The sequence below is a fragment of the Fusarium coffeatum genome, assembly GCF_003316985.1.
Source record: "Fusarium coffeatum strain FIESC_28 chromosome Unknown BRIP53273_contig_84, whole genome shotgun sequence".
NCBI lineage: Eukaryota > Fungi > Ascomycota > Sordariomycetes > Hypocreales > Nectriaceae > Fusarium > Fusarium coffeatum.
In genome coordinates, this window is record NW_022157880.1 from 41,062 (window position 1) to 58,813 (window position 17,752).

The 17,752-nt window shown below is 47.9% G+C and overlaps 6 protein-coding genes across 6 annotated transcripts; 3 read left to right on the plus strand and 3 right to left on the minus strand.

Annotated features, from left to right (window-relative positions):
- Nucleotides 1-637: 637 nt before the first annotated feature.
- On the minus strand, nucleotides 638-2,562 carry FIESC28_04050 (uncharacterized protein; the record flags this gene model as incomplete). Its single annotated transcript, XM_031158197.1, has 3 exons — nucleotides 638-1,839; nucleotides 1,886-2,297; nucleotides 2,341-2,562. 3 exons carry the CDS (start codon nucleotides 2,560-2,562, stop codon nucleotides 638-640), a joined length of 1,836 nt encoding a protein of 611 aa, XP_031017646.1.
- Nucleotides 2,563-4,607: 2,045 nt separating this feature from the next.
- On the plus strand, nucleotides 4,608-6,749 carry FIESC28_04051 (uncharacterized protein; the record flags this gene model as incomplete). Its single annotated transcript, XM_031158198.1, has 5 exons — nucleotides 4,608-4,631; nucleotides 4,676-5,002; nucleotides 5,052-6,008; nucleotides 6,053-6,351; nucleotides 6,407-6,749. The coding sequence occupies 5 exons, from the start codon at nucleotides 4,608-4,610 to the stop codon at nucleotides 6,747-6,749; spliced, it is 1,950 nt and encodes a 649-aa protein (XP_031017647.1).
- An 847-nt stretch (nucleotides 6,750-7,596) lies between these two features.
- FIESC28_04052 (uncharacterized protein) lies at nucleotides 7,597-9,065 on the minus strand (the record flags this gene model as incomplete). The annotated part of the gene is made up of 3 exons (XM_031158199.1): nucleotides 7,597-8,009; nucleotides 8,104-8,833; nucleotides 8,916-9,065. 3 exons carry the CDS (start codon nucleotides 9,063-9,065, stop codon nucleotides 7,597-7,599), a joined length of 1,293 nt encoding a protein of 430 aa, XP_031017648.1.
- A 540-nt stretch (nucleotides 9,066-9,605) lies between these two features.
- Nucleotides 9,606-10,107, minus strand: FIESC28_04053 (uncharacterized protein; the record flags this gene model as incomplete). The annotated part of the gene is made up of 4 exons (XM_031158200.1): nucleotides 9,606-9,889; nucleotides 9,938-9,963; nucleotides 10,029-10,042; nucleotides 10,099-10,107. 4 exons carry the CDS (start codon nucleotides 10,105-10,107, stop codon nucleotides 9,606-9,608), a joined length of 333 nt encoding a protein of 110 aa, XP_031017649.1.
- A 1,516-nt stretch (nucleotides 10,108-11,623) lies between these two features.
- FIESC28_04054 (uncharacterized protein) lies at nucleotides 11,624-15,336 on the plus strand (the record flags this gene model as incomplete). Its single annotated transcript, XM_031158201.1, has 3 exons — nucleotides 11,624-11,665; nucleotides 11,710-15,182; nucleotides 15,231-15,336. 3 exons carry the CDS (start codon nucleotides 11,624-11,626, stop codon nucleotides 15,334-15,336), a joined length of 3,621 nt encoding a protein of 1,206 aa, XP_031017650.1.
- Nucleotides 15,337-16,492: 1,156 nt separating this feature from the next.
- On the plus strand, nucleotides 16,493-17,600 carry FIESC28_04055 (uncharacterized protein; the record flags this gene model as incomplete). Its single annotated transcript, XM_031158202.1, has 2 exons — nucleotides 16,493-17,156; nucleotides 17,206-17,600. 2 exons carry the CDS (start codon nucleotides 16,493-16,495, stop codon nucleotides 17,598-17,600), a joined length of 1,059 nt encoding a protein of 352 aa, XP_031017651.1.
- Between the last annotated feature and the right edge of the window lie 152 nt (nucleotides 17,601-17,752).

Sequence of the window (17,752 nt, forward strand, 5' to 3'; positions counted from 1 at the left end):
CAGAAAATGAATGCAACGGACCGTGGCAGAAAGTGGAAGAGATTAGAATCTTGGTCAATGGTGAATGAATAGGCAGCAAACGAAAGAGGGGGTAATAACAATCAAACAGTGAATAACTGCTAGATGGCTAACGAGCAGGCAATCCATGAGCAGGCTTCTTGCATGCTTTCACTGGTCTCCTCTTTGGCCTGTTATTGCATACTTTATTCAGACTGTAGTTGCATTAAGGAGAAAGGGGATAACAAAGTCAAATCTACCATGAAGCTATCTAGATTTTGCGATGAACGGATATCTGTAAAGGCAATCTGAAAGGGCCTATCATGGAGACAAGGGACACTGTTTAGCAGAATGCACGTTGAAATGAGGGCAATCGACGCCTGCACAGAAGCGTGTTTGATAACGATGTCTCTTGTTGACACCAGCATTGACAAACGAGATATCTGTAGGTTGTCAACAAACAACAGCATGGACACTCCGGTGAGTAACAGAAGGAATCTTGCTCTAAGGATTAGGTCTTCATGATAAGGTAGACTAAATGCTAGTCTGAGCTACCATAAAGTGACCAAATTATTTCGTCCCTTCTGTCACCCGCCTGCTGTGACATATTCTCTCATATTTGCAGCAGAGATCAGACTGCTCACGCAAACATCTGTGGATCTATATCCTCGTCCCGTATCATATCTCCATCCCCATCATCATCGTCGTCATCACCAGACTCATCTTCATCACCCTCATCAGAATCCTCATTCCCAGATCCCATCTCCTCCAACAACCGGGCCTCTTCTTCTTGGTTATCTGAAGCAGCTACCGTCGATGACTCTCCAGCTGTCGCCTTCTTAGGTCCTGCATTGGGATCTCGAACTCGCACGCTATAGCCCTTATGCTTATTCTTCTTAGTGGGTTGTCGTCCTCGCAGCTGTGTGAGCTCTTCGTCCGTGAGTCGAAGATTCGGTAGTGGAAGGTGAAATGTTGCTTGGTTTGATCGGACTGGTGTTTTATCGCCGGTTTCTAATGTCATCGCAAAGTCTTCTCTTGTAAGGTGTCGATCAAACTGGATGGCCACGAGTTTTGTCTTCATGATCGCTTTGACTTTGGCCCAGAGACCACCATGGTACCATCCACTGCTTGGATCCCATTCAGGGCGTATAGCAGCGTTCTCGAAAAGCTCTTTGAGTAGAGGATCGGTGATATCACAGACCTGCCACACTTTTCCATCGGTGTGGAAGGTTTCACCATCAAAGACATGACTCTCCGAAAGTTCCTCCAGAAACTCCTTTAGCGGTCCCATTTGGACTTTGCGTAATGATTTCCATGTTTGGCCACGCTGGGCGCGCTTCTGCTTAGGAAGCTTGAACATGAGTGTCTGATAGATTCGATATTTCGGGTCTGTTCGTGGATCAATACCATATTGAACCACTCCATCTCTCCATGGACCTCCCTTGAACTGATAGGCTGCGTAGTTGAGATATTTCTTGAGTTCATTCCAGTTCTTAAGCTTGCCCCCAAGGTGATTGAGAAGAGATCGTCGAGTCCAGATCGGTCGCTCCTCAAAAGCATCTTCAAGCTCAGCCATAATTTCCACCATTCGTGGATCAGTCATATCGGGTGGGAGTTGAGGTTCGGTTGGTGAAGGGTCCTCTGCACCAATAAAGTAGCCAACCTGCTTCACAGCGGTGGTGTTTATTGTGCCGCCATCTTCAGTCGCACGTACGTACGGGTTTTGTGAGTATTGGTAGTTGAAAGGGAGACTCATGTGTGTAAACATGGGCGGTGGGATGATGTCGACATTTGGACCTTCGTCAACTCCAGGGAGGAACTTAAACTCCTTCATCTTGTCGACTACATACAGTTAGTATCGTGATAGAATTGGAAGTATAGAACGCACCGTCTCCAGGGAGCACTTGATTCACATATCGTTGTGCAAAGTTGGACTTTGACATGTCCCAGTAAAAGTCGTGAAGTCCTCGGAAGCGATGCGTACTTCGAATCACTCCCACAGCTTCAACATGGTAGTTGCCGATGTTGTCTACCATTTTTCGACGAACAATCTTGGGATCATCCAATCGAGCGTAGCAAGAAACTCCATCGTCTGCGCGTGGTTGGCCTTCGTCGGTGACTTCGATATCTCCTTCCCAAGGTCCATCTGTTCCTCTCTTTCTCTTTCGTCCTGTTCTTTTTGGGACTGTGATTTTGAGGACCACATCATGACTGCGAGCATTGTGAGACATGATAGGTTTGCAGAATGGATCTTCAGGTGTTATATAGAATGGAACTGAATTCCTTCCAGTATCGAGAAGCTATAATTGTTAGTAGGGAAGACTGAATGGGGTGAATTCTTACATGTTGCAAATGTGGATGTCGACCAAACGTCTTGACTGCTCGGTCGGGGTTGTTTACTACAGCAGGAATCTCAACAGCCCCTATGACACGCTCAGGGATCGTATATCGAGGGGCTGAATCGGGATGAACAGATGAAGAAGCTCTTTCGCCATTGTCATCGTCGAATTGAGTCTCATCATAGCTATCGTAGTCATTTTCGTCGGATACTAAATCCACCTCCATTTTGAATGTTATTGTGGGATCATTCGTATGAGATTGTGTAAGGAAACGATGATATTGAGTCTTGATCTCGACCTGCAGGTGTAAGTTGTGGTGTAGAGAGTTCGAGTAGAAAAAACAAGCCAGGGTCAAATTGGACACCGGAACTAGCCTTGTACGGAAGTAAGATGATCTCCAACCCCCAGAATAGTGACCAATGACGGCAAAGTTTTTGACTTGGTAAGTTTCTGTGCTGACGTCTCGGAACGTTGAAGAAGGGGCTGAATGAATGTCACCCTTTTGTCGTTGCAACTTGATCCACGATGATGATGATTTGACGTGATTCGTACCTTGACGATGTGGCTTTGGAGTTGACAGTAAAATGCATAGATCACACGGTGTATTTCTGGTCGCTTATCCGCATCTGGACAGTGCAGATGGAGACAAGGAAGGAGCTGTTCCTGTGGCTGAAAAGCTCCGGGTGGCCTGTGCTTAACTTGACATCTTGGGTATCATTTTGCAACTTTCAATGAAGAATTGAAGTAAAGTAGAACATTATAACACATGATGTGTTGGTGCCTCTACCTCAATGAGGCCATATAAACATCAACCTTCACATGCGATCTGACTTACTGTGTGTGGTCAGTGCCATAATGCTGATCAACCAGCTATAATCAGCTTATTTGCACTGGCGTACCATCAAATTGGTACAGCTGCTGAATTCTAGCAGAACCAGGCCTATCAACCCATCATTATTCTAGAACAAACTCAAAACTGTCCTTGAAGTGAAAAGATGCAATGCGTCAAAGTACCGTCTTGCACAGCCCAGTATAATTTCGACCGCGTGACTGGTTCAACTCTCACCTAGTGGCACTCCAACTATCCCTTGACGCCCACATCTTGGCAGATGGATTGAAGATTGTCGAGATCTAATCAAGATACAACGAAATTGCAAAGATCTATATAAATAAAGATATAACTTATTAATCATGCGACGGTGATTAATATCACCCGAAATGTTCTGCATTGATCCTAGAAATTGGATTGGATCAGTACCAACTCTAGCCGTCGGGGTCCATCTAGGAGGGGCATCATCCCCTAATACGCCTCTGCAGCGCCTTTTAGTTGGTTTCACCGCCCGTTCCCAGCACCATCCCAGCCAGGGTCAAACCAACATAGCTCGGCCAGTTAGCATCCTCAGAATCAGGCACGTCAAGGAGATTTGTTAGTGATTATGTGGCAGATGCACCTCATCACTAACACTGACCAACCCCAATAATCCCAAGCGCGTTCCCTTCAACTGGACCTGAGCTTCCCCCCGCAAAGAACCTCTTCTCGCCGGCGCCCAACGATCACTACCTATTACCTACTACCTACGACAAGTTTCCGATTCCTCAACGACGACAACGAGGCTCGACTCAGCAGCCGCCGTGAGCATCTCCAACCACGCCGCGTCTTTGTGATTCTTTTCCTTCTTACTCCCGACCTTTGATTCTTCCCCTAGACAAGATCCCAAACCATCAGCAGAGAAAGGGCCCCAGTTCCAGCAGCACTCCTGCGCAAGTACCAGCACCTGCACCAGCGCTGCACCGCACTGCAATCAATTGCACCGCACGATAACCCACCGTCGCCCAATACCATCATTCTCAGCCCTGGCTGGTTCAGTGCTTTATCGTCCACTTCCTGCATGGGATCAATCGTCGCATTCCGCTCCCTCGAGTAGTCTTTCTTCACCAGGTCCTGTTTCAGCCTCCTCAGCTTGGTTCATCCAATCTCGAGCCGCCTCGACTCCTCCAGCTCTCGCACTCGCGGTTCTTCGTCCGGCTCCCGACAGCATTACAACGCTTTCGCTTCGCCGGCCCCTCTTATCTCACCTTCAAATCGTTTGCTAATAACGACTATCAATATCATCATCTACAACGCTTCTCAATCAGCCTCTTGCGCAGCTACTGTCACCTTTCGACGTTCCCTCCCCCTGACGTCGTTGCCCCGGTGCCCCACTGCTTCATACAGTTGAGCAGCGGGCGTCTTAAACCGCCCCTCCACAAGACACGCTGTTGTCCGACAAGATGAAGCGCTTCAGTCAGAGAGTTGTATGTTTTTCGTCCAATGTATTTGTCTCCGCTAACATGAACAGCTTTCGCGTGGCAAAGACCCAAACAAGTCTTCTAAGAAGAACAAGGATAATAAGGATGGTACCGCGTCTCCCTCATCACGGGATAACAATCAGTCACCTGTGCTCACGCCCTCATCCTCCACGTCGACTTTGAACGATCCTCGAAACAAGCCACTGCCGCAAAACAGTTCCGGCGAACACGGCAGCGCTTCTCAGCCCTCCAACCTGTCCAATGTCACTCAGGCCGGTAACACCCCTGATCGTTATGCTTCCGGAGGCGCCTCGAGTCCTAATGGCAGCTCAAACTCCCGACTGCCTCCAACCGTTGTAATTAGTCCTACACCTGGCGTACGTTTCCGTGCTTGGATTTCTGAACATCCGCTAACATATTTCATAGCACGTCCCTCCCCCGGGAGCCGCCGAGACGATGCCACACGACTTGGCTCCTCCTAAAGCTGGTCAAAAGTCGCTCTTGATCCATCGAGGAATAGATAACCGCGATGCGATTCCAGAGGGACTTCGAACCCCAAAGAGGCAGCATTCCTCGCGATTCGACATCTCAGCTCACCGTGAGCTTGAGAAGCTGCCCGGTTTCCACGAGGTTCCTCCCAACCGACGACAAGAACTCTTTATGCAAAAGATTGACCAATGTAACGTCATATTCGACTTTAACGATGCGAGCGGCGACATGAAGTCAAAGGAAATCAAGAGACTCGCTCTGCACGAGCTGCTGGATTACGTCGCCAACAACCGACAGGTTATTACCGAACCCATGTACCCCAAGGTTGTCGATATGTTTGCCAAGAACCTTTTCCGTCCGATCCCACCCCCGATAAACCCTCAAGGCGAGGCTTTTGATCCTGAAGAGGATGAACCTGTTCTCGAGGTTGCTTGGCCCCATATCCAGGTCGTCTATGAGTTCTTCCTGCGCTTCATCGAGAGTCAGGATTTCAACACCAACATTGCCAAGGCATACATCGACCACAGCTTTGTTCTGCAGCTTTTGGAATTGTTTGATTCCGAAGATCCCCGCGAGAGAGATTTCCTCAAGACCACCCTCCACCGCATCTACGGAAAATTCCTTAACCTACGATCTTTTATTAGAAGATCTATCAACAACGTCTTTTTCCAATTCACCTACGAAACAGAGCGTTTCAACGGTATTGCCGAGTTGCTCGAGATTCTTGGTTCAATTATCAACGGTTTTGCTCTCCCCCTCAAGGAGGAGCACAAGATCTTTCTTACCCGAGTGTTATTGCCTCTACACAAGCCCAAGAGTCTGAGCATGTACCACCCTCAGCTTGCCTACTGTATTGTGCAATTCCTCGAGAAGGACGCATCTCTTACCGAGGATGTAAGTAAATTGACTCTGATGCATGTCACAAGCTAATAATTCAGGTTGTATTGGGACTTCTTCGTTACTGGCCCAAGGTCAACAGCACAAAGGAGGTCATGTTCCTCAACGAAGTCGAAGATATTTTTGAGGTTATGGATCCCGCAGAGTTTGCCAAGGTTCAAGAACCTCTATTCCACCAGTTGGCCAAGTCTGTTGCCAGCCCTCACTTTCAAGTTGCTGAGCGTGCTCTTTACTTCTGGAACAATGAGTATTTCTGTAATCTCGTCAGCGATAATGTGGAGATTATTCTTCCCATCATGTTTGCTCCCCTTTATGAGAACTCCAAGGGACACTGGAACAGGTATGTGCATTTTCGATCGAAGAGCAATTCTCGAAACGCAATTCTAACTGTTTAGAACAATTCACGGCATGGTGTATAACGCCATGAAGCTCTTTATGGAGATTAACCCTCAATTGTTTGACGATTGCTCCCACGAGTACACGGAACAGCAAAACAGCGCTGCAGCACGCGAAGCTCTTCGTGAGCGTAAATGGGCTGCCTTGAGCGAAAAGGCCAACCAGCAGAGAGAAAGCAACAGTAACGGAATTTCTGGTGCTACTCAGATCACCCCTATGCCCAGTGTGAACGAAGACGACGCCGCCACTGAAGACAATTCCAAGCGCCTCGATTCGCTTAAGTTGCAAGATGGCCGACCCAGTCTTCACGAGCGAGACAACTCTGTAGGATCTAGCCGGTAATCCTCGACAGCTCTATTCATCGGCATGAGCTTGGATAGAAGAGCAGATTCCCTTCCGAATCGCATGGGACATGGTGGATTCGGATAACGATCATTGCTGCATAGTCTTGGTGGTATTATGATTATGAGGAGGGGTTGGTTTTTCGCGGTTCAATAATGGACTTGGGAACATGCGTACTCGACATACAGTCACTTGCTGCAGTCACTTTGCTGGGTTGGAGGACAAAATCGCTCTACAACGCCTTCAACCTTCTTTCTTGGTTCGCCTCAGCTAGAGCACATTCGGGGCAGCTGGGAAAAATACGAGCAGATGACATTTACAATGCTACACGTGTTCTTCTCACCTCTGACTATTGAAAAGCGAACCTCGAATGCTTATATTATATCTGTGTCGTGGAAACGGGCATAACAAAAAGCATGGACGTCTACGCTTCGTGTAACTCTTTGGGCGAATTCTTACTTTGTTTTCTTACTTTTTTACTTTTTTCTTCTGGACTGGACTGGACTATGGGTTCTTCACTGGTCCTGGTTTATGTTGTGTTCTTGTGTTTTGCTGTGTGAAGAGAGAGGGTTAGGTCTGCTTGGTTTTATGTAGACGATGAATGAGCAAGACTAAAATAAAAGTCATTATTGTCAATTTATACTGTTGTTCGAATGTAGCAATGCTTGAGGTCTAAAGGACCATTGACTCCGTCTATCTAGCGACCATCCTGCTAGGAATTACCATCCTCGTCCTCGATCGTAACCACCTCTTCCTCTACCACGGAATCCACCGCCTCTTCCTCTTCCTTGATATCCATTCTGCGGCGGAGGTGGAGGCGGAACGTTCCATCCCATCATCTGTCCCATCATGGCAGGGTTAGGAGGAAACCAACCTTGTGCCATGTGTGGAGGAGGCGGTGGTGGCCAAGGTCCTTGATAGCCCACTGGAGGCGGAGGTGGTAATGGGAAATCACCTGGTGGAGGAACCGGAGGGAAATGACCTTGTGGCGGCTGTTGAGGGATTGGAGGTGGACGTGGTCGATCTTGAGCTTCTTTGAATCGTGCAGGTGAGCGCGTAGGTGATCTGCTGTATGATCGTCGCCGGCTTCGACTGCGACTTCGGCTGTAGCTTGAGCTACGACGTCGACTGCGTTCACCGCGGCTGTATGATCGACTCCGGCTATGCGAGGGACTTCGACTTCTCGAGTCTCTGACTCTTGGACGTTTATGCGCAGGTCGTGAAGAGCTTCGTGATCGACCTCGAGAGTAGCTACGTGACCTGGAACGTGAACGACCTCGATCTTTGGTACCCTTCTTCTTGCGCTCCTTCATCTTTTCGCAAAATCGACGAGACCAGCCGTAGTACGTCTCACCTCCGATAATATCACCTGTAATTTCATCGAGAACAACTCGTTCTCCGAGCTCGTTCAGATCGTTGTCGTCGTCCCATTTCTGCTCTTTGGAAAACATGCGCTCAACCTCACCTAAGAGATCTTGCACAGCGGTAACAAGAACTTTATCTGCCGGTCCAGAAGCGAGTTGAATGGGTCGAATCTGATCGGGGTACATCGCTTTGGTCGAATTCGGCGTCAAATGCGGCAGCCATGTCGTAGCGGGTAAATCGTACCACGGTACTGAATGGTCGCCGTGGAATGAAGGGAGAGTAAAGGGCGCGTCCTTGGCGAGCTTAATCGAAGCGTTCGAAACTTGCGGTTCTTCGGTTTGTGGCGCAACACCACTGGCGAGAGCGTCTTCGAGTTGGATGATAACATTCGGTCTGAGATACTGCTTCTCTAGCCATATCTGAATCAAATCCGCAAGTTTCTTCTTGTGTTTCGGGCAATTGTTGAAGGCGGCAGCGCTTGCGATTAAGCTAGGCAATACTTTCTCCCAGAGCATCGCAAACTGAACATCGCCCTTTCTCGCAACGAAATGATGAAAAACGTCATTCAAAACATACAACAGATGAAGTCTGCGTCGTTTGAGACTCGGTCGCGAACCGTCATCTTGTAGACTCTTTGATAAAGCACCTAAGTACTTGGCAAGCGCAGTGGTGCGCGCGGTAGACGGCGCAACATTTTCGACGATCCAAACCTTGCATTTCTGTTGAACCAAAAAAAGCACGCAAAATTTAGTGACTTCTGCCTTGTGGTAGAGGAACAGCTTTTCAAGCGATGGAGCAGACCTGGACGTTGGGGCGCGAGCACTGGGCGAGGGCGTCTGTTAGGAGCGAGAAGAATGCTTCGACTGAAGGACGGCTTAGGGATGTTGGATCGGCGCGGAATAGCGTGGCGGAGAGTGTAGCCTTTGCGATGGCCAGCTCTGGGGTTGCCATGTTGGCGATTTACGAGGGGATCTCTGTGTTCGAAGGTGTATGTAAACAAAATGTTGAAGGATAAAGTTGGTTGTATTATTGAAGCTATGGTGGAGTCTCTAAGTGTAAGCGGCTAATTACCGGAAACATGTGGCTGTGCAGTTAAGCCTCAAATACAGCTATTCGACAATTATAGAGTTTCATCATGGAGATAACGTCACTGTGATACAGATTGGGTGAATACAGTCAATTTCCTAACTATGATATACGCATAAATGCAGACAGAGACAGCCCAGCGAGAGGTGGTAAGCGATTCTTTCCGTAAAGTCCGCAAGCGAGGTCAACACCAGGTTCATGGGTCCACTCTTGCCGGTCTTGTCCGTACATGTTGCATCCAACTCATGAGCAGAATAAGCCAAATACTGAGCACATTTGTGTTGCAGTCAACAGGCCATTGGCCCCTCCTTTTGCACTCCCCAAGTAATTCATGATAAAGCAATTCGTAAAGCAGTTGTTGTACACAGCTCCGGGAGCTCTTTCCATCCATGTGACTTTCGTCATCTAGGAGAACCTATCGCCCTTGGGACTCCGGTATACGGAACTGCTCTCGTACTTGCTCTTCTCATTGATTCGTTGATTCTCGGTTGCTGGCGCATGTCTCGTAGGAGCAGGATCTTTGGCGATTTCGGTGCTTGGTGAGAAAGCGTGATCATCGCGAGGAGGACCGCCGTCATGTTCAACCTCGAGGTCATGGATCATCTGTCTCTTCTTGCGATGGGCGTCCATCTTGGCTTGACGGTCGGCATTGATTTGCTGCTTAGCGAAGTAGTAGGCACCGCCGCCGGCTGTAAGAAGTTAGCAAGATGTAGATATGAAGCATAGATGATTCATACCGACGCAGAGAGAGCCCCAGCCCAACCTGTGGTAAAGTGGTCAGTTTCGAGATGCTAATCGGGTTACCGGAGATCGGATGCAAGTACGAACCAGAAGGATTTGACCTGCAGAAGTTAGCATAAGCCGCGCATTCATGGGAAATGTCTCGTAGGGAACTTACAGTGTTCATTTTGACGATAGTTGATAGTTCAGAGAGTTGTGAGAATTTTTGAAAGCGAAAATCGGGGTGCAAGATTGAAGTGGCAGGGTTTGGTAAAGGTGTAAGTGGAAATGGCCTGACATGATATATACGTCGGTTCCTTTAAGGTCTCGGCCTTGTCGCTTGGCATCCACCTTGCCTTAGCTCTTTAACTTTGGATGCGGGAGGTAGGTACGTACCAATCGCAGCTTCTTTTGATGTGTCTCGGAGTTTAAATGGCTGGTACGTCTTTTGACATCTTCCAATTTGTATCAGGGAAGGTAATTAAGCCATTCTATGGACTCTGGTCTTTTCCATGACGTAGAGTATCCTGTGACAACGAGAGTGTACAATTACCACGACTGTCGCGTGTCTACGGATAAGCATTGTATTGATAGAACAACCTAAACGGTGGATCTGCTGCCGCTAGAACGGGTTTCACCTGAGTCTCTAGGCCTGCGGCAACCATCAGCTACGTTTTAGACTGGAAATCATAAGTGTCTTTGCAGGGATTTGACAATTATTCTCAAATTCTCCGTTTCTACACATCAAGTTAGCCGCTTCCATGATGCCAAAGAATGCATCTAAAATCCCTAGAGGTAACTTTGATGGGTCTAGTCTAGACGTCTTTATATCAAACTCATTGGTAAAGGTGGCTGTATTAATGAAACTCGAGTAGCTGTTTCATGCGTCGATCTTCAGGTACCAACGACACGTTCAGACAGCTTCAATAACAAGAACTGGACATCAATACTGTGCAGAGACTGGCAGAGCACTTTGTTAGTGACATCCAACAATAAAGCTTAATTTAATCCAATCATCCTTTGTTTGTTTCATTTCTACTGCCCACGCGGCAAGACCACGCGGTCAATCTTCAACTTCAATGCTTTCCCCGCCGTTACACCCCTGAAGCCTTAGTGGAAATCAATCAACCCTGGTAGCTTCACCGTGCATCATCATGGACACGAGAATAAATGCACAGTGACAGCTACACCCAAAACGCATAGCTCTACAGTGCCAAGAGACCCATTAGATACACCCAATTATGACATAAGGGTGGCTCAGCCAGCTTGAAATTGTGAGAGACCACGCAAGACAACTCGCTGCAAGATCGACATTGACACTGAAGCCACGAGGAAATAGGGGACTTGTATTTGTGTCTGCGCAAAAAAAGACACTTTACCAAAACATCCCTCTTTTTGTTTACCTTGATTTCGGCCACGATATCCTCTCGACGAGAACTGTTGGCTTTCAACGGCCCCTGTCATTAACATCATCCACCCGCTCTTTCATCGACTCCCAACCATTCCTTGTCACTGCCCAGCGCCGACTTTTGGGAGCTTAACTTTAGCATCTCGAATTAATTTACACCGACCAACTGCAACTTTTCTAAGTTACTTTATACAACGCTCAGGCCGACATTAACATCATCTGTTGATGCCTTCATGAGTGATTGCTGGGCGTGGGTGTAGTGGGTAGATCACCCTCGACCGAAGCATACTCTATCATGGAGCCTACAAATGGAGAAGGGCCTGATGGCTCTTCACTTGTATGTATTCCAACATATGGTTGAACGTCACTGACAATGATTAGAAGCCTGTATCATCCTTGCGAGCACGATTCGAGAATATGGGAACCTCTCCCAACTCTAACGTCAGCAAACCTACCGAAGTACCACCTACCGCTTCAACCAGCCAGCCGCCTTCACGACCCATCTCTCCAGCTCCGAAGCCGACGAGACTGCGTGATTTCAAACCTGAAGCACCGCCGGCTAGCCCTTCAACTCCAATCGTCCCTGCGAGACCAAAGCCGAAGCCTGCAGCATTGTCTGTCAGCCAAGATGCCCCTCCCCCGCCGCCGTCTGCGAAACCTGTCCCGCCGAAACCACAAGTTCAGACTCAACCAACACCACCTATACCTCCTGCTGTGACGGTACTTCCACCTCAGTCGCCGCCAAAGAATCGAATTCCAGCTCTTGCTGTTGGGGATCAGCCTTCATTTGTGAACCCAGATGCCGTCGCATCACCCGCTACACCGTTGGCTAGAGGCCAGTCCTTCAAGATCCCCAGTCGATCATTAAATACTTCACCATCTTACAACGCTCCCAAATCTCCTCGACCTGGAGGCTCTCGACCGCCATCACCTCCTCCGCCTAGACGATCTGGAGAGATAAGTCGAGTTAAGGTGCCTCCACCACCGCCAGCACCTCGAAATGACAAGGCACTTATTCCAGCGCCCAGGATGGGGGCTATCTCTGGAGCAACGGTAGCTCGGAGGAGTGATATTTCACAAGAGAATTCGCCGTTCAATAGTCCTCCAAGCAGCTTAAACTCTGGTGACGAGACACCACCGAAATTACCGACTCGTCCAAGACCACAATCACAAATTGAGCCCCAAAGACCGAGATCAGTGGTTGTCGGTTTCGATCCTCCGCCTGTTCATCATTCAGTTAGGAAAGATCGTGAGGAGGCAAATGGGATGAGAGGGCATATTACACCTCAAATGACTGGCGATTCTAGACCTGCGTTACCAGCGAGGACGTTTGAACCTCCCCCTCGACCTCCTCCGTTAAATAACAATAACAGCATGCCACCTCCACCACGACCTCAACGACCAGCTGCACCAACCGCGGTTCAAGCTGTTGACCCTATGCCTTCATCATCACCACCGAAGCGAGTCGTTTCACAACCGGATCAGAAACCACAGCAGTTGGCTGCTCCTAGGACACACGGCAGATCAATGACAATAGATAGAGCATCCGATCGAACACCCGCCGAGTTCCGTATCGCTCCAGTGAGTATTCCGGCAACTATTCCAGCATCAGCTCCCGCTGCTCCGCCCCCAAAGGCAATAGCATCCACTCCTGTTGTTGCCGCTAGACTTCCACCAAAAGCCGAGGCCATTCATCATGTCACCACGTATCCCGAAGCTTCAAATACCAATCGACGACCACCTTTCAGCAAACATGGGACTTATGAGCTCTCGACAAAGTATGATGCGAGGAGCTTTGATGTGTGTGGTGAATTCATCTGCGCCAGTGGTTATATGACAAGAGTCTGGAGTTTAATAGATGGCGAACAAATCATGAGTCTTCAACATACCGAAGGAGTTAGAGCGAGTGCAGTAATCTTCAAACCAGCTGCCGATCCGAGAGAAGAGGGAAAGCGATTGTGGATTGGCACCAACACCGGAGACTTGATGGAAGTCGAAATTGCGACGCATGCCATAACGCAGAGCAAACCGAATGTCCATGGCCGATACGAAGTCACGAAGATCTACCGACATTGGAACGAAGTTTGGACTCTGGACGAGTCGGGAACACTACTTGTCTGGGGACCTGACGAAACTGCCGTTGCAAGTATTTCTGGTCATCCCACTCAAAGCTACAAGGTTCCTAAAGGACACACGCATTCCATGGTTATTGGTGATGAGCTTTGGCACGCCACAGGCAAGGAAATTCGAGTTTTCGCACCAACAGTCGATGGAAGGACCCAATTTCAAGTGCTCGTTCGACCTCTTATCTCGGATAATGCTGGAGAGGTTACCTCGGGCACTCTTGTCAAATCACATCCAGACAAGGTATTCTTTGGTCATGTCGACGGAAAGGTGACAATTTACAACACCAAGGATTATTCGTGTACCACAATGTTGAATATCAGCACATGGAAGATCAACTCCTTGACGAGTGCAGGAAATTATATCTGGGCGGCATACAACACCGGCAAGATTTGTGTCTACGATGTGGAGGAAGCGCCTTGGGTCATTCTCAAGGAGTGGCAGGGACACGAAAATCCTATTGTCAAGATGTCAGCCGATCCTTCGTGCGCATACTTTATGGACCGACAGCAAGTGATTTCGTTGGGAGCAGACAACAAGATCAAGGCCTGGGATGGTTTATTGGAAGACGACTTCCTTGAGGATTCTATGAAGTCAAAAGACACCCAGTACTGCGATTTCGAAGAGATTCGAGCGTTATTCTTTACATGGAATGCAGGAGCATCGACACCGTCAAGTTTGCGACACTCTCAAGGCGATGCAACCTTTTTCCAAGACCTTGTTCAGTCAAGTGGTTCACCGGATATTCTTGTGTTTGGTTTCCAAGAACTTGTTGATTTGGAGGACAAGAAACTAACGGCCAAACGATTCCTCAAACCCAAAAAGAAGGAAGCTGGAACTGACCAGGAACGAATGAGCCATCAATATCGAGATTGGCGTGACTTTTTGATGAAGACACTCGACGACTATATGCCGGCAGACGACCTTTACCATCTCCTCCACACAGCACCCATGGTAGGACTCTTTACATGTGTATTTGTCAAAGCACATCTTCGAGACAGAATTCGAGGACTTCAAGGGGCAGAGGTGAAGCGAGGTATGGGTGGTTTACATGGTAACAAGGGTTGTGTTGCTGTTCGCTTCCGAGTTGACGATACTTCGATTTGTCTTGTCAATTGCCATTTAGCTGCTGGGCAGTCACAAGCGAACGCACGACACAACGACGTCGCTGCCATTCTCGAAGCCAATTTGTTCAACACTGAGAGGGATTCGGCATCGCGTATCGACAGCTTTGTTGGTGGAGGCGATGGAAGTCTGATTATGGATCACGAACTCTGCATTCTCAACGGCGATCTGAACTACCGAATTGACACCATGTCCCGCGATACTGTTGTCGCAGCAGTCAAACAGAACAACCTCGGCAAACTCCTCGAGCGAGATCAGCTTTTGGTAGCACGTCGCCGAAATCCAGCATTCAAGCTTCGAGCATTTGAAGAGATGCCAATTACATTCGCCCCAACATACAAATACGACGTGGGTACCGACAACTACGACACGAGCGAAAAGAGACGAAGCCCTGCTTGGTGTGATCGACTATTATATAGAGGTCGAGGTCGAGTTGAACAGTTTGACTATAGACGGCATGAGGTCAGAGTCAGCGATCATCGACCTGTGACTGGAACTTTTAACCTTTGGGTCAAGAAGGTTGATCCTAGAGGCAGAGCAACAGCCTGGATGGAAAGTCAACAAAGCTTTGAAGATATGTGTGAGAAGGAGACTTCCGAGGATAAGTGAGTGACCCAGGATTCAACATTGATGAACACAGCTAACGGATATAGACTCTGCTTCCTGAGAGACATTTGCGGCTTTGACGAAGAGACGAGTAAGCGACTCATTAGAGAACGATCCGCAAGGCGTGAAAACCGAAGTCCTGTCCGCACTTAGTGGCCTACCATGTCATGCAACTTGTGTCATGAGAGACAATTGAGTGACCTACCATATCATATACCCCGAAGGCGTCATACAAAAGGGGAGGAGTTGGATTTTATTGGAGTAAAGAGAGGCGATTTTGAAATGAAATGTGATGAGGGGGTGCAGGCCATTAGACTGCGTTTTACTTGTTTTCTTGTGTTTAATAGGTATTTAGACATTGATGTGGACATTTATGATAGATGATGGTCAGGGTCAGATGGGTATTGTAGTGGCAAATGAAGAAAAGATGAGATCCGACATTGGTTGTATTTGTTTGAATGCCGAGAGATGATGTGAAGTTAAGATCTATGTTACTGATAAGGGATTGAGCAGCGAAACGGCTTAGTATTTGAAGCCTAATGGTATCACCTGTTCAACCATGAAGAATTACCGTTACCGAACTGTTTCACTGCCACAACTCCGAATAATACTTTGTATGATGAAGCAGTCAATAGAGGATTCGATACTGAAGAATACACTCTATTTCTTATGTCCTTGCTGTTATCTAAATAGTCGAATCTGTTCCGCTCATCCCAATATTTACTTTGACCATAGGGTAGCTCACAATAAGACGAGACCAATTTTCGGCAATAAAATTGAATCTTTCTAGCATAATCGATTAACTCCGAAATATCCAATGTCTCAGATGGAATACGATTATGAGTCTGATGGCAATCAAATGCATGTCAAATCCTCCTAATTCTGCACGATGGAAGATAAGATTCCCATGAATCCGAAGGTCCCTGGAAAATCAGTGAAGCTCCCCCTGTAATTGCAGGTGGCGGAAGCCGATCCGGGGCTCTAAAATTACGAGAGAGTTCTATGATTGGTTAGAATTAGGTACGGCTGTCGTTGCCAAGTCGTTAGATTGTTGATGGAAGAAGACAATTTATCTTCTCCTGAATTATAAGAGCTTTGATCTTGCTCTCACCTTCTTACACTCACCTTCTATCTTTCTTGAGTCTCTTTAATTAGAGATTTGAAAGAAGAATTGTTTTTGTTTTTTGATTCTCTGGCGGATTTGATAAGGAGCTCGTCATACTTGACATTACTCATACACCAAGCGGTGAGACTCAACAATCTCAGACTCAACACTTGCACATTATCAGACTCAACCCAGGTCTCAAAAATGGCAAGCTCAGCAGAAAACACCGCTGGTCCTAGAAAGACACCCATCGCCAGCCCAGGACCAAACAGTCAACCTACACCACGCCCAGAATTGACAGAAGACCAAAAGACAAAGTATGAGGCTCTCCTAGAACAAGTCAAGGGCTTCACCGAGATTCAGTGCGAGAAGCAACCCGACAAAGAGGACAAGTCAGGTCCCATCACAGACCACGAACGCTCATGGCTCACCCGAGAATGTCTCCTCCGTTATCTCCGTGCCACAAAGTGGACCGTCGACGACTCGGCCAAACGTCTCAAGGCGACACTTGCATGGCGTCGTGAGTACGGTCTGGAGGGGTTCACTCCTGAGTACATTTCTCCCGAGCAAGAAACCGGAAAACAAATCATTGTCGGTTATGATAAGCAGGGTAGACCGTGTCAGTATCTTAACCCTGCGCGACAAAACACGGATCAGAGTCCTCGTCAGCTTCATCATTTGTTTTACATGGTTGAGCGAGTTACGGATCTTATGCCACCGGGCGTGGAGATGTTGAGTTTGATGATCAATTTCAAGCCTAGCAAGGAGCGCAAGAACACGAGTGTACCTGTGTCTGTGGCCAGAGAGGTGTTGCATATTCTGCAGAACCATTATCCTGAGCGACTCGGCAAGGCTCTCATCATCAACGGTATGTACCAGTCACTCTCCAATAACTATAACTTGACTGACAAAATTAGTACCATGGATTGTATGGGGTTTCTTCAAGATCATCACCCCCTTCATCGACCCCGTGACCCGCGAAAAGCTCAAGTTCAACGAGGACATGAAGCAGTACGTTCCTCCGGAGCAGCTGTGGAGCCTTGACTGGGGCGGTGACATGGATTTTGAGTATGACCACGAAACATACTGGCCTGCTCTGAACGAGCTGTGTCGTCAAAAGCGCGAGGACAAGTTCCGACGATGGGAGGCTGCCGGAAAGGAAATTGGTGAGAGTGAGGATTATCTCGCTGGTGGAACGGACACAAGTGTCAAGGGAGTCAAGTTTGAGGCCAAGGATGGAAAGGATGGTGTTAAGGAGGTTGAGGAGAAGCTTGCTGAGGCTAAGCTTGAGGAGACACCTGTTGCTGCTTAGTTTGTGCCGAGTGTACAGGATGCCTGAATATAGAGATACTTTAGTATCAATGGTAGGCTACTTGAGCCTCAATTCTGATGGAACGTCGGTGCCTGTCATGCATATTTCCCAGTGTAGTCAGTTGCATAGGACATTGTCACTTGCACTTACAA